The 16,205-nt window shown below is 35.5% G+C and overlaps 1 protein-coding gene across 7 annotated transcripts; it reads left to right on the top strand.

Annotated features, from left to right (window-relative positions):
* The first annotated feature begins 3,499 nt into the window (after positions 1 to 3,499).
* On the top strand, positions 3,500 to 16,202 carry LOC101164799 (nuclear speckle splicing regulatory protein 1). 7 transcript variants are annotated; one of them, XM_023955210.1, is made up of 31 exons: positions 3,515 to 3,592; positions 3,876 to 3,957; positions 4,267 to 4,444; positions 4,593 to 4,744; positions 4,827 to 4,934; positions 5,139 to 5,226; positions 5,493 to 5,578; positions 5,683 to 5,790; positions 5,996 to 6,083; positions 6,325 to 6,410; positions 6,624 to 6,711; positions 6,978 to 7,063; positions 7,168 to 7,275; positions 8,683 to 8,770; positions 9,037 to 9,122; positions 9,227 to 9,334; positions 9,540 to 9,627; positions 9,869 to 9,954; positions 10,168 to 10,255; positions 10,522 to 10,607; positions 10,712 to 10,819; positions 12,227 to 12,314; positions 12,581 to 12,666; positions 12,771 to 12,878; positions 13,082 to 13,169; positions 13,411 to 13,496; positions 13,806 to 13,995; positions 14,143 to 14,288; positions 14,363 to 15,433; positions 15,516 to 15,733; positions 15,821 to 16,202. In XM_023955210.1, the coding sequence occupies exons 2-31, from the start codon at positions 3,886 to 3,888 to the stop codon at positions 15,888 to 15,890; spliced, it is 4,137 nt and encodes a 1,378-aa protein (XP_023810978.1). In that variant the 5' UTR covers positions 3,515 to 3,592; positions 3,876 to 3,885; the 3' UTR covers positions 15,891 to 16,202. The 7 variants fall into 7 exon arrangements, with proteins under 7 accessions (XP_023810980.1, XP_023810978.1, XP_020559151.2 ...); XM_020703494.2 differs by lacking the exons at positions 4,267 to 4,444; positions 4,593 to 4,744 and having other exon boundaries at positions 3,519 to 3,592; XM_020703492.2 differs by lacking the exons at positions 5,139 to 5,226; positions 5,493 to 5,578; positions 5,683 to 5,790.
* Positions 16,203 to 16,205: the final 3 nt, after the last annotated feature.

Here is a 16,205-nt window from a genome sequence, read left to right as displayed (position 1 = left end):
TCTGAAAAATGTATGTAGGCATCAGCAAAAACTGCTGTAGGTAAAGTGATTTTACTTCTCTCTAAATTAAAGATGAAACACAGACAACAGCGTAAAATAACACTGGACTGGTAGGAAAAGAAAAAGAAGATCAGCCGCATGAAGCATGTCGTGGAGAAATTTAAACATGTAAATTGCAACTGAAAAGATTTTTTTTAAATTTTCATGAATTGAAAAAGAAACCAATTCAGTGCAACTATGTTTTTGAATAATAATGATGGTAGCTGAAGGTTTGGTGTTAAAGAAGACTCATCAGGAATTTCTCTTTGTGTTTTCTATTTTTCTGTATTAAAAGAGTTACAGAAACTTAAAACTCACTTTGTTTAAACCTTAAGGTTCAATTTAATCAATAAAATAACACTTCAGTTTGGATACCGTGAATGAAATGGATACTTCTTTTCAGTCATCATTATAGGAAAAGAATGCTAACCGGGGGGGTATTCCAGGAAGCATGTTTAAACTAGCCTGACTTTAACCATGACCTCTGGCTGAAATCCGCCTGAACTTGCATACTCTGGGTATGTCGGTTCCAGAAGACCGAATATGAGTTAGCGTAATTACGCTCGACTTGGTAACCCTGGGTTAATGCACGTGCACTACAAGTTTTTAACTTTATTATTCAACACAAATAGAACAAATATGTATGACAGTAACAATAGTAACGTGCACTACAAGTACATAAAGACATTCTCAATGGATCGCCGATTTCCGGAGTCACCATGGAAACGCGTGGAGAAAAAAAAAAAGAAAGCGCTTTACTTCAGTGAGATGGAGTCTGAGATTTTAATGAAGGCGCATGAAGATTATATGTTCATCAAAAAAGTAATACGGCTGCATTAGCAAAAAAAAAGCTTTTGGGAAGAAGTATATCCAACCTCAATGAATTGATTCAATTGGTAACAATCAATTAAGTTAAATTTATTCAACCTAATTTCTTATGTCTATCCAACTCAATAATTGTTTATACAACTGAAATTTACATATTTATTTAAATAAAAGTCATATTACCTACAATTTAAATAAATGTTTTTCCATCTTAATTTATTTTACTTCTTGCACTCTCATTTGTCTAAGTTTGAGGCTGCATTTATTCTCATTTTTATCAAATTAAAACATGTGACGCAGAAATGTTGTACAACACATATCACTTAATAATTTCCTGTGGCTTTGACTTTACCTTCGCCTTTTGTATCTGTTGTGAGCAGTAGGAGTGGAAAATAACCTCATCATCCTATCCCTACCTGTCATTTATGGTACAGAAAGAATTGAACATAATAGGATAAAATAACTTGGCAAAACACAGTAAAACAGCTAAACAACTAATCTCATTTGGTCAAAAACCCACACTTAAACCCAAATCCGTCCAGACAGGCAAAGGGAATGATATCCCAGAATCCCTTGCGGTGCCGCTCTAACAGCAGCACCAAAGTTACACCTACTTAATTGAATTCATTTGAATGAAAGGAAAATAATCGTCTGAAAACTACTCTTTATTTTTAAGCTGACTTAAAAAAAAAAAGATTTATCTTACCTGAAGCAAATAATTAAGTTAGATCCAAGTGAAAAGTTTATCTTTCCAACATCCATATGTGGTCTTATCACCCTCTCACGGTGGAAAAAGTATTATCTGAGCTTCTTCATCCACTAAATCATCTTTAAATGGACACGCCATGCTGCTTCACCTCTCTGAAAACAAACTAACCTTCAACTAAACCTGCTCCAGACCAGGTTATGTTCAGAGCATGAGTTGCCACGGCAACTTGACATACCCTGAAAAATACCTCCATTTCTGGAACTGAAAGCTGAGGTTATCAACTTCCTTAGCCTCAAATTTACCGTTGGAGCTAGTATAACCTGCTTTCTGGAATACCCCCCAGGTTATGTTCAGAGCATGAGTTGCTATGGCAACTAAGCGTACCCTGAAACATACCTCCATTTTGAAACCGAAAGCAGAGGTTATCCGCTTCCTTAGCCTCAAACTTAATATGGTAACTCACATGACCTGCTTTTTGGATTACCTCCCTGATTCACTCCAGAGGTAAAACCTTCTATTGAGAAACATTTGGAGCAAAATTTGTTCCAAATCTTTTCTCCAAGCACAGAAAGTTATTTTTTCCTTCAGGGGGAAGACTTGTGCACGAATATCTATAGATTCCTGTGTTGTGAAACAGAATATGCAGCATTGCTGAATGTTTTTTTCTCATGTGATTCTGTTTTTGTGTGCAAGCACCTGTTTGATTTGTGTTTTTGTGACACAGATCACAAACACACATTTTAAAGAAACAACTTTACTTTATTGTACTAAAGTAGAACTGGAGCTGGTGAATGATTAATGATTTGAATAATCTAGATCAGATAAACACAACACTTTACAGTCATAACTTTGACATACAAATGATATTTTTGTGTTGTGAAAAACTTCTCAGGGGCTAAACGGTGTGTTTGTGTTTAACTTTGCTTTAGGGAAAATAGTCTTGCATGCATATTTGTCATAATTATGTTATGAAATGTCTGATTAATAGCAGTAAAAGCTTCTTAGCAGTAGGGATAAGCTTAAAAAACGGTTCAGTTTTAAAAATAAGCTCTAGTGACTGGGTCTGTGAATTGTCGGAACATCATTCTTCTTGTATCGTAAACATATTTGTGTATTTTTCTTTCTTTCTGGGTGGCATTTTCTCACACAGTTCATCTGAATAAAGAAAATCTCCCAGCAGCTGTTGAAGCATAAACTGATGAGCTTGGACTTTTCCTTTATTGTGCCTTTGAGCAAAGTTTTCTTAATTATTACCTAAAGCTCTTTCTTATCTTTGTATGAATAATATTATCTTTAAGTATTTTAACACTTTTTTTCAGCCATGACTGATGGACAAATAATCTGGTCTTTTGATTATTTTTATTTTTTTGCAGTCTTTTGTTTTTTCTTTTCCAAACAACAACCACTTCCTGTTAGTGGTCTAAATCTGTAAAAATATCATTTTACCATGACCACAATTGCATAAAAAGCTGTTATTAAACCAGTTCGTAGAACGTCATTCCATTCTTCTGCCCCTGCAGTTACTGTGAGAGCACACATTTTTATGTAGTGCTCAAATTAGTGGAAATTATACAACAACAATATTATGAATAAAAAAAGAATATTTCAAGTCAAGTAGGGTCTCATTGAAAAATTATCATTTTCATTCATTCATTATTTCTTTTGGTAATTAAGGAAGTAACCATCATAGCTCACTTTTTGTTTTCTTTACTTTTGTCTATTTCAAACAAAAAACCCAAAATATTCCGAATAATGTTATTTTCCTGAACAGTCACGTGGACTTTAAGGAGACCAGTCCTCTGTGGAACATGTCTTCTGTCTCATCAATGTCTCCAGCTCTTAATGCTGCAGCTGTCACAGTGTTTTTGTTCCTGTGTTCATTTTTTTCTGGTTTGTTTTTGTTACACAAAACATTCAGAAGTTTTCCTCAGCATTTATTTAACAGCAGCTCTTCCGCGCAGACGTGTTAGAGTCAAAGTTCACAATAGAAACAACTTTCACTTTCACTTACGAGGAAAGGTAAGAGGTTCACGACGGCCTGGAAATCCTCTTAGATTTACTTTGTTCACCGGCGAACAATGATTTATTTTAAATATTGAACTGAAGTAAAGCTTTGGTTTACCTCGTTTTTTTGTGTTGTTTTTTAAAGTTTGTTCCAGTAAAGAGTAATATTTACTTCTCCCACGCTTACTTTTGCTATGTAGCTCTAGAATGATTCATATATTTCAAGAAGCATCACGTTTGACTTTAAATGAAATGACTGTTGTTTAAAATATTTTTGTCTTATTAATTTTGATGGAAGAAGAGAAAAAATGGCGACAAGCAGAGAAAAACCTAAAGCAGATGATAATCCAGCAGGTTCTCTGTCTAATGATGAAGTCACGGTGAGTTAGACTTATTTACTGCTGCTATATTTTCAAAGTGATGTAATGTTTGCCATGAAAATGTTATCTGTGTTTAGGATTTTAATTTTTAAACGCTCTTCCTCGTTGTTGTGGGTTTTTATCTGTTACATGGATGAAACAGCGACATCTAGCGACGCACGGAAAAACTGCTTCCTGAGACCTAAACTAGTTCCAGTTTTGACATTAGTCATGACTTATAAAATATTTAACGTTTATAACATATTATAAAATGGGTTGATCAGTAACAAATCTATTTCGACTATGATTTATTTACTAAATGTTTTCTAGGAAAAATGTGGAAAACTTATTCTGGTGTTAAAGTGGTCTGACTCAGCAAAAAAAGACCCAAAAAATCTCGAGAAATCTCTTAAAAGTTGGTCAAAAAAAGAATGTAAAAGGTTAAAGATTTCAGTCGTCGAGATCCTGGACGACAACAACGCTGTAATAAAGACTGAACCCTATGCAGGTGTGGTATACATTTTTTTAAATACTAATTTTTAGCTTGAAGCCAAGTCATTTATTTAATCTTTCAAAAAAATAATAGTATAAACTATTTTGAGGCTCTTCTTTTTCTTCTGTTTTTAACATAAACATTTCTTCCTTTTCCTTTTAAGTTGCAAACCTTGTTCAGAAATTATCTGGTAAAGAACTGAATCTTAAAAACTTTAAAACAGTCACTGTAGAGTCAGTCGTTCTGGACTCACCAAAGCTGGACACTCAGACAACAGATGAAGCTTCAATGTCTTATACTCCATCGACATCTGATGTATGTTATGAAATATCCAAATGCTCTAGCATTCAGTAGTACTGAAATTAATAAAGTACAATGAGTTTTAATTTTATTGCAGAAAATAAGACAGAGGAACAGTCAGAGTGATCAAGATTCCATCCCAGAACAAAGTTCTAGAGATGAAAAGAAGAATCTCAAAGATGGAAATGTTCATGACAAACACACTGTGAGAACCTTGATATGATCCTTTTTAAAATGACTGTATAAATCTACAGCACACATAGTGGTGTATTAGTGACTTGGACTTTAAATAGACTATCATATTTGAGGATATTTCTTCTCATCACACAAATATTTGTAGAAGGTTAGTTGTCTGTGCAAATAATCTGGTTTGTTTTTGCATAAATGAGACATTCTGGTATTTTTTCAGCTCTCATCAAGAAGCAACACTTCTGTTCCAACCAGTCAGAGAAATAAAGTTGATCACAAAGATGCAACATCTTCAGATATCCAGGAAGGTAAGAGGTCCAAGACAGTCTGGAAATCTTCTGAAATTTACTTTATTCATGATTGAATGTTATCTTAACACAAATATTGACTTAAAGCTTTCGTTTAACTTGGTGTTTTTTAAAAAGGAAAGAAAAGTTTGATCCAGTAAAGAATATAATTGATTACTGTCACCATGTATTTTGTGATGTGGCTTTACAATTATTAGAATTTAACAAGAAACATGTTGTCGTATTATTAATGACTGATGTCTAAAATCTTTTCATCCTTTTTGAAGGGAGTGCTGAAAAAATGCAGAAAAACAGCGAAAAACATAAAGCAGACAGCAATCCAGCAGGTTCTCTGTCTGAGGCTGAACGCTTGGTGAGTTAAAGACAAAATACTGCTGGTATATTTTCACTGTGGTTATTTTATGGCATTTAGTAGTATTAATGCAAACATGTAAAATGATTTTTAATTCTTTTCAGGACAAAGGACAGATGAACAGTCAGAGTGATAAAGATTACATCCCAGAACAAAGTTCTAGAGATGGAAAAAATAATTCCAAAGATGGAGATGTTCATGACAAACACACTGTGAGAACCTGGATATGATCCTTTTTAAAATGACTGTATAAATGTACAGAACACATAGTGGTGTATTAGTGATTTGGACTTTAAATAGACTATCATATTTGAGGATATTTTCTCCTCATCACACAAATATTTGTAGAAGGTTAGTTATCTGTGCAAATAATCTGCTTTGTTTTTGCATAAATGAGACATTCATGTGTTTTTTCAGGTCTCATCAAAAAGCAACACTTCTGTTCAAACCAGTCAGAGCGATAAAGTTAAGCGTGGAGCTGCAGCATCTTTAGATTTCAGCAAACGTAAGAGATCCACGACAGTCTGGAAACCCTCTTTGACTAACTAGTTAACAGTGATTGGACACAAATATTGACTTGAAGTTTTCATTTAACTTGTTTCTTTTTTTAAAGGCACAAATGTGTGATCCGTTTAAGAACATAATTTTTTGTCACACTGTTTTTTTCTGTTCATCCATCAATTTCTTTCAAGTAACATGTTGGACTTTAAATGACTGTTGATTAAGTTGTTTTTGGTCTTATTTAGATGAAAAAAAGGTGAAAACCAGACATGATGAAGAATCTAAAGCAGAATACAGTGCAGCAGTTTCTGTGTCCGAAGCTGAACTCTCGGTGAGTTTGAGACAAATTGCTGTTAAGTTTGAACTGTGATTATTTTGTGCCAGAACAATGTTATCCGGGGTTAGGATTTAATTATAAATGTCACTACAGACCACCACATTTTAAAGGTGTATCTTTTCATCACACAAATGTCTGTAGAATAAGTTATCTGTGCAAATAATCTGGTTTGTTTTTGCATAAATGGACATTCTGGTGTTTTTTCAGCTCTCATCAAAAAGCAACACTTCTGTTCCAACCAGTCAGAGAAATAAAGTTGGTCACAAAGATGCAACATCTTCAGATATCCAGGAAGGTAAGAAGTCCACGACAGTCTGGAAATCTTCTGAAATTTACTTTATTTCATGATTGAATGTTATTTTAACACAAATATTGACCTAAAGCCTCGGTTTATCTTGGAGTTTCTTAAAAGGAAAGAAAAGTTTGATCCAGTAAAGAATATCATTTATTACTGTCACCATGTATTTTGTGATGTGGCTTTAAAATTATTAGAATTTAACAAGAAACATGTTGTTGTATTATTAATGACTGATGTCTAAAATCTTTTCATCCTTTTTGAAGTGAGTGCTGAAAAAATGCAGAAAAACAGCGAAAAACATAAAGCAGACAGCAATCCAGCAGGTTCTCTGTCTGAGGCTGAACGCTTGGTGAGTTAAAGACAAAATACTGCTGGTATATTTTCACTGTGGTTATTTTATGGCATTTAGTAGTATTAATGCAAACATGTAAAATGATTTTTAATTCTTTTCAGGACAAAGGACAGATGAACAGTCAGAGTGATAAAGATTACATCCCAGAACAAAGTTCTAGAGATGGAAAAAATAATTCCAAAGATGGAGATGTTCATGACAAACACACTGTGAGAACCTGGATATGATCCTTTTTAAAATGACTGTATAAATGTACAGCACACATCATCAAATAGTGGTGTAATAGTGACTTGGACTTTAAACAGACCATCATATTTGAGGATATTTCTCCTCATCACACAAATACAGTGGTGGACAAAATTGTTGGTACCCCTCAGTTAAAGAAAGAAAGTCCACAATGCTCACTGAAATGACTTGAAATGTTCAAAAGTACAATAAAGTAAAAAAAATTGAAAATTGAATAATCAAAATCAGCCATTACCTTTGAGTTGTTGATTAACAGAATTATTTAAAGAAAACAAACTAATGAAATAGGGCTGGCCAAAAATGATGATACCTCCATAAAAGACTTATTGCCCAGGGGGTCATGATGAACTCAGGTATGTCCTTTAATTGCCATCACAGCTGTTTTCAAACCCAGAATCAGTCAGTCTGCCTATTTAAAGGGAGACAAATAGTCACGTTGCTGTTTGGTGAAAAGGTGTGTACCACACACAGGACATTAGAAACAAAATTATAGACAAGCATCATAAAGGTAAAGGCTATAAGACCATCTCAAAGCAGCTTGAAGTTCCTGTGACCACAGTGGCACATATTATTCAGAAGTTTAAGTAGCCAACCTCCCTGGACGTGGCCGGAAGAGGAAAATTGATGACAAATTGAGGAGACGGATAGTTGGAACTGTTTCCAAAGAGCCCAGAACAACCTCCAAAGACAATAAAGGTGAACTCCTAGATCAAGGTACATCAGTGTCAGATCGTTTGAGCCAGTGTGGACTTCATGGGAGACGACCAAGGAGGACACCACTGTTGAAAGGAAATCATAAAAAAGCCAGACTGGAATTTGCAAAAATGCATGTTGACGAGCCACAAAGCTTCTGGGAAAATGTCCTTTGGACAGATGAGACAAAACTGGAGCTTTTTGGTAAGGCACATCAGCTCTATGTTCATAGACTCAAAAATGAAGCATCCAACCAAAAGAACACTGTCCCTACTGTGAAACATGGAGGAGGCTCAGTTCTGGTTTGGGGCTGCTTTGCTGCATCTGGCACAGGGTGTCTTGAAGTTGTGAAGGTAAAATGAAATCTCAAGATCATCAAGGCATTCTGGATTGAAATGTGCTGCCTAGTGTCAGAAAGCTTGGTCTCAGTCGCAGGTCATGGGTCTTCCAACAGGACAACCATCCAAAAAACCCCAAGAATGGCTAAGAGAAAAGCGTTGGACTATTCTGAAGTGGCCAATGTTATCCGGGGTTAGGATTTAATTTTAAATGTCACTAGAGACCACCACATTTTAAAGGTGTATCTTTTCATCACACAAATGTCTGTAGAAAGTTAGTTTTTGTGCAAATAATCTGGTTTGTTTTTGCATAAATGACACATTCTGGTGTTTTTTCAGCTCTCATCAAGAAGCAACACTTCTGTTCCAACCAGTCAGAGAGATAAAGTTGGTCACAAAGATGCAACATCTTCAGATATCCAGGAAGGTAAGAGGTCCAAGACAGTCTGGAAATCTTCTGAAATTTACTTTATTCATGATTGAATGTTATTTTAACACAAATATTGACTTAAAGCTTTGGTTTAACTTGGAGTATTTAAAAAAGGAAAGAAAAGTTTGATCCAGTAAAGAATATAATTGATTACTGTCACCATGTATTTTGTGATGTGGCTTTACAATTATTAGAATTTAACAAGAAACATGTTGTCGTATTATTAATGACTGATGTCTAAAATCTTTTCATCCTTTTTGAAGGGAGTGCTGAAAAAATGCAGAAAAACAGCGAAAAACATAAAGCAGACAGCAATCCAGCAGGTTCTCTGTCTGAGGCTGAACGCTTGGTGAGTTAAAGACAAAATACTGCTGGTATATTTTCACTGTGGTTATTTTATGGCATTTAGTAGTATTAATGCAAACATGTAAAATGATTTTTAATTCTTTTCAGGACAAAGGACAGATGAACAGTCAGAGTGATAAAGATTACATCCCAGAACAAAGTTCTAGAGATGGAAAAAATAATTCCAAAGATGGAGATGTTCAGGACAAACACACTGTGAGAACCTGGATATGATCCTTTTTAAAATGACTGTATAAATGTACAGAACACATAGTGGTGTATTAGTGATTTGGACTTTAAATAGACTATCATATTTGAGGATATTTTCTCCTCATCACACAAATATTTGTAGAAGGTTAGTTATCTGTGCAAATAATCTGCTTTGTTTTTGCATAAATGAGACATTCATGTGTTTTTTCAGGTCTCATCAAAAAGCAACACTTCTGTTCAAACCAGTCAGAGCGATAAAGTTAAGCGTGGAGCTGCAGCATCTTTAGATTTCAGCAAACGTAAGAGATCCACGACAGTGTGGAAACCCTCTTTGACTAACTAGTTAACAGTGATTGGACACAAATATTGACTTGAAGTTTTCATTTAACTTGTTTCTTTTTTTAAAGGCACAAATGTGTGATCCGTTTATGAACATCATTTTTTGTCACACTGTTTTTTTCTGTTCATCCATCAATTTCTTTCAAGTAACATGTTGGACTTTAAATGACTGTTGATTAAGTTGTTTTTGGTCTTATTTAGATGAAAAAAAGGTGAAAACCAGACATGATGAAGAATCTAAAGCAGATGACAGTGCAGCAGTTTCTGTGTCCGAAGCTGAACTCTCGGTGAGTTTGAGACAAATTGCTGTTAAGTTTGAACTGTGATTATTTTGTGCCAGAACAATGTTATCCGGGGTTAGGATTTAATTATAAATGTCACTACAGACCACCACATTTTAAAGGTGTATCTTTTCATCACACAAATGTCTGTAGAATAAGTTATCTGTGCAAATAATCTGGTTTGTTTTTGCATAAATGGACATTCTGGTGTTTTTTCAGCTCTCATCAAAAAGCAACACTTCTGTTCCAACCAGTCAGAGAAATAAAGTTGGTCACAAAGATGCAACATCTTCAGATATCCAGGAAGGTAAGAAGTCCACGACAGTCTGGAAATCTTCTGAAATTTACTTTATTTCATGATTGAATGTTATTTTAACACAAATATTGACCTAAAGCCTCGGTTTATCTTGGAGTTTCTTAAAAGGAAAGAAAAGTTTGATCCAGTAAAGAATATCATTTATTACTGTCACCATGTATTTTGTGATGTGGCTTTAAAATTATTAGAATTTAACAAGAAACATGTTGTTGTATTAATAATGACTGATGTCTAAAATCTTTTCATCCTTTTTGAAGTGAGTGCTGAAAAAATGCAGAAAAACAGCGAAAAACATAAAGCAGACAGCAATCCAGCAGGTTCTCTGTCTGAGGCTGAACGCTTGGTGAGTTAAAGACAAAATACTGCTGGTATATTTTCACTGTGGTTATTTTATGGCATTTAGTAGTATTAATGCAAACATGTAAAATGATTTTTAATTCTTTTCAGGACAAAGGACAGATGAACAGTCAGAGTGATAAAGATTACATCCCAGAACAAAGTTCTAGAGATGGAAAAAATAATTCCAAAGATGGAGATGTTCATGACAAACACACTGTGAGAACCTGGATATGATCCTTTTTAAAATGACTGTATAAATGTACAGCACACATCATCAAATAGTGGTGTAATAGTGACTTGGACTTTAAACAGACCATCATATTTGAGGATATTTCTCCTCATCACACAAATACAGTGGTGGACAAAATTGTTGGTACCCCTCAGTTAAAGAAAGAAAGTCCACAATGCTCACTGAAATGACTTGAAATGTTCAAAAGTACAATAAAGTAAAAAAAATTGAAAATTGAATAATCAAAATCAGCCATTACCTTTGAGTTGTTGATTAACAGAATTATTTAAAGAAAACAAACTAATGAAATAGGGCTGGCCAAAAATGATGATACCTCCATAAAAGACTTATTGCCCAGGGGGTCATGATGAACTCAGGTATGTCCTTTAATTGCCATCACAGCTGTTTTCAAACCCAGAATCAGTCAGTCTGCCTATTTAAAGGGAGACAAATAGTCACGTTGCTGTTTGGTGAAAAGGTGTGTACCACACACAGGACATTAGAAACAAAATTATAGACAAGCATCATAAAGGTAAAGGCTATAAGACCATCTCAAAGCAGCTTGAAGTTCCTGTGACCACAGTGGCACATATTATTCAGAAGTTTAAGTAGCCAACCTCCCTGGACGTGGCCGGAAGAGGAAAATTGATGACAAATTGAGGAGACGGATAGTTGGAACTGTTTCCAAAGAGCCCAGAACAAGCTCCAAAGACATTAAAGGTGAACTCCTAGATCAAGGTACATCAGTGTCAGATCGTTTGAGCCAGTGTGGACTTCATGGGAGACGACCAAGGAGGACACCACTGTTGAAAGGAAATCATAAAAAAGCCAGACTGGAATTTGCAAAAATGCATGTTGACGAGCCACAAAGCTTCTGGGAAAATGTCCTTTGGACAGATGAGACAAAACTGGAGCTTTTTGGTAAGGCACATCAGCTCTATGTTCATAGACTCAAAAATGAAGCATCCAACCAAAAGAACACTGTCCCTACTGTGAAACATGGAGGAGGCTCAGTTCTGGTTTGGGGCTGCTTTGCTGCATCTGGCACAGGGTGTCTTGAAGTTGTGAAGGTAAAATGAAATCTCAAGATCATCAAGGCATTCTGGATTGAAATGTGCTGCCTAGTGTCAGAAAGCTTGGTCTCAGTCGCAGGTCATGGGTCTTCCAACAGGACAACCATCCAAAAAACCCCAAGAATGGCTAAGAGAAAAGCGTTGGACTATTCTGAAGTGGCCAATGTTATCCGGGGTTAGGATTTAATTTTAAATGTCACTAGAGACCACCACATTTTAAAGGTGTATCTTTTCATCACACAAATGTCTGTAGAAAGTTAGTTTTTGTGCAAATAATCTGGTTTGTTTTTGCATAAATGACACATTCTGGTGTTTTTTCAGCTCTCATCAAGAAGCAACACTTCTGTTCCAACCAGTCAGAGAGATAAAGTTGGTCACAAAGATGCAACATCTTCAGATATCCAGGAAGGTAAGAGGTCCAAGACAGTCTGGAAATCTTCTGAAATTTACTTTATTCATGATTGAATGTTATTTTAACACAAATATTGACTTAAAGCTTTGGTTTAACTTGGAGTATTTAAAAAAGGAAAGAAAAGTTTGATCCAGTAAAGAATATAATTGATTACTGTCACCATGTATTTTGTGATGTGGCTTTACAATTATTAGAATTTAACAAGAAACATGTTGTCGTATTATTAATGACTGATGTCTAAAATCTTTTCATCCTTTTTGAAGGGAGTGCTGAAAAAATGCAGAAAAACAGCGAAAAACATAAAGCAGACAGCAATCCAGCAGGTTCTCTGTCTGAGGCTGAACGCTTGGTGAGTTAAAGACAAAATACTGCTGGTATATTTTCACTGTGGTTATTTTATGGCATTTAGTAGTATTAATGCAAACATGTAAAATGATTTTTAATTCTTTTCAGGACAAAGGACAGATGAACAGTCAGAGTGATCAAGATTCCATCCCAGAACAAAGTTCTAGAGATGAAAACAAGAATTCCAAAGATGGAGATGTTCATGACAAACACACTGTGAGAACCTGGATATGATCCTTTTTAAAATGACTGTATAAATGTAAAGCACACATCATCCAATAGTGGTGTAATAGTGACTTGAACTTTAAACAGACTATCGTAGACCAGGATTTTTCTCCTCATAACACAAATTAGACAGTTATCTGTGCAAATAATCTGCTTTGTTTTTGCATAAATGAGACATTCATGTGTTTTTTCAGGTCTCATCAAAAAGCAACACTTCTGTTCAAACCAGTCAGAGCGATAAAGTTAAGCGTGGAGCTGCAGCATCTTTAGATTTCAGCAAACGTAAGAGATCCACGACAGTCTGGAAACCCTCTTTGACTAACTAGTTAACAGTGATTGGACACAAATATTGACTTGAAGTTTTCATTTAACTTGTTTCTTTTTTTAAAGGCACAAATGTGTGATCCGTTTAAGAACATAATTTTTTGTCACACTGTTTTTTTCTGTTCATCTATCAATTTTTTTCAAGTAACATGTTGGACTTTAAATGACTGTTGATTAAGTTGTTTTTGGTCTTATTTAGATGAAAATAAGGTGAAAAACAGACATGATGAAGAATCTAAAGCAGATGACAGTGCAGCAGTTTCTGTGTCTAAAGCTGAAGTCTCGGTGAGTTTGAGACAAATTGCTGTTTAAGTTTTAACTGTGATTATTTTGTGCCAGAACAATGTTATCCGTGGTTAGGATTTGATTTTAAATGTCATGAATAAAACGGTAACATCTAGTGATGCATGAAAAAACTGCTGAGTTAGAGTTAGAACTTTGATTTTAGTTTAGTCTCTATTGAGTTAAAACTTTAAGAGCAATAAAAGGTTTGAGGGACAAAAAAAATAACATTAACAGTAAAAAAAATTTTAAGTAAAAATTTGTGTAAGTTATCTGATTTGACCATCATTTTTCTGGTCGCATGTTTTCTAGGATAAAAAAGAAAAAGATGAAGTACTAATAACTCTTGTATTAAAGTGGTCCAAACATACCAAAAAACAGCAAACATTGCTACAAAAATCTCTACAATCTTGGTTCAACGAAAGAAAAACAGGCTTAAGCTGTTCAGTTGTCAAGATCCTTGAAGAAAAGAATGCTCTGATAAACGTTAAACCTTCTCCAGGTGCAGTATGCCTCTTTATGTTATAATTATTTTAGGTACAGCCCAGGTGATTGTTTAAATCTTCATTTTATTTTTAAATATAATGATAAAATAAATGTTTTGCAACTTTTCTTTTTTGTAACATCAAATTTTCTTTTTCTTTTTAAGCTTTGGAGATTCTACAGATATTATCTGGTGAAAATCTGATTCTAGATGGTACAACAGTCACTGTAGAGTCAGTCGTTCTGGGATCATCAAAGCTGAAACCTCAAGCAGATGAAACTTTCCTGACTCCTACTTCATCTACATCTGATGTATGTTCTGAAATATTACACACACTAGCATAATGTAGTTTTTATTTAAATAAAGTAAAATAAATGTTTTTTAGGGCAAAGGAATAAGGCAGAATCAGGAAGAGGCTGTTCCTGTCCCAGTGGGTTTCTTCTGGTATCTGAGCCAAGTCTATAAGGAGGAAATCAAGCGCATAGAAAAAGAGAATGGATGTGAAATGGAAGTAAATTTAAACGTGACATTTAAAGCCAAACAAAAAGATGGAAGTCAACAGAATGCTCTCTCTGAATTCACAAACCTCGTCCAAAATCACTTTAATGAATCCAGAGAGTCAGTCATTCCTGTCCAGAATGTAAGACCAGAGCAGTGCAGTGAGGCGTTCAAACTCATCCAGAAAAACGAGAAAAAAGTTCTGCTCACTTTGACTCCTAAAGAAATAACTGTACGTGGACCAGACAGCGCACAGTTAAAGAGTGTCCTAGAAAGAAATGGCCCTGGTGAAAAACCTTATCTGCTGCATGACGACCCCCCCCTGAAGATGACCATCAAAGATCCTCTGGCTGATGCAGGGATGAAGATGGAGGAGAAGACCTGGAAGGCATTAGATGTGGATGGTAAAATAACAAAGATCAAAGAAAAGTTTGATGTGGACTTTCAAGAGGTCAGGAGGGATGGAAGTAAAGTTCAGGTGAAAGCCTCTTATAAGGGTCCTGAAGGAAACCCCTTCATGGACAATAATGCTGTCAGAGCTCTCCTTCGTCTGTACCAGAAAAGTATCACATCACCTCTGAACTTAACGCAGCTTCAAGGAGCCTCTGGTTTCAGGGACTCGACAACGATGCATGAAGATGAGTCAGAAAAGAGACCTGTCCCTGAAGGAGGGGCCACAGGAGGAGACAGCACAGAGGAAAACTGTCCGATCTGTTTGTCTCCGTTCACGGATAAGAAAAGTCTGAACTGCAAACATGAATTTTGCAACCTATGCCTGCAGCAAGCAAAGGAGAGCAATGGACCCATCTGTCCTGTCTGCAGAAAAGTCTTTGGCATCATACAGGGAGATCAGCCAGATGGAAGAATGACGTGGACTAGGAGTTCTGGTCAAGTTCCTGGTTTCTCAAACTGTGGAATCATTACCATCACCTACTCTATTCCAAATGGAACACAGACGGTACGTTTTTCTCTAAAAGGGCTTTTCCATAGCTGCCTTTGTCACTGCTCTCAGTTAAAATATCTTACATTTCTCTTGATAGGAGAAGCATCCCAAACCTGGACACTGGTATACTGGTACAACTAGAATGGCATATCTTCCAGACAACAAAGAGGGTAACGAAGTGCTGAAACTTTTGAAGAAGGCGTTTGATCAGAAGCTGATCTTCACCATCGGGGCTTCAAGAACTACTGGCTATGAAAACCAGGTGACCTGGAATGACATTCATCATAAAACAAGCTTGTATGGAGGACCAGACAGGTAAAGTTCCTCAATTCTACTGTTTAGTTTCACTGTTAGTTCTCCTTAAGGGTTTTACATGTTCATCTTGAAACTGCTCTTCTACAGTTATGGATATCCTGACCCAACCTACCTGAGCAGAGTGAGGGAGGAGCTAAAGGCCAAAGGTATCGAGTAAATGTGACGCCAGGAGAAGATGTCATCACTAAATCAGAGCAAAATACAATAAAGATTTGAAATGAACAAAATGAATTACATTTTAAAAACAAACTTTTTTTGTGATTTAAGGATTTCTAAGATAACTTTTGTTTACTTTACGGCGCAAATGGTGAATAAATTAGCAGGGACAACCTTAATGGAATAAACATGGCTGATTGGTTTATCTTTCCTTTAATGTGATTGTAAAAGTGTATCAAGAAGAAGATCTGTAAATGAAGATAAACCTTCAGTGATCTGGTGGGATGTTTGCCTAATAAATTATGAAGTCAAACAA

The sequence above is a fragment of the Oryzias latipes genome, chromosome 5, assembly GCF_002234675.1.
Source record: "Oryzias latipes chromosome 5, ASM223467v1".
NCBI lineage: Eukaryota > Metazoa > Chordata > Actinopteri > Beloniformes > Adrianichthyidae > Oryzias > Oryzias latipes.
Note: the sequence above shows the minus strand (reverse complement) of the source record. Positions and strands in the feature narration are given on the sequence as shown.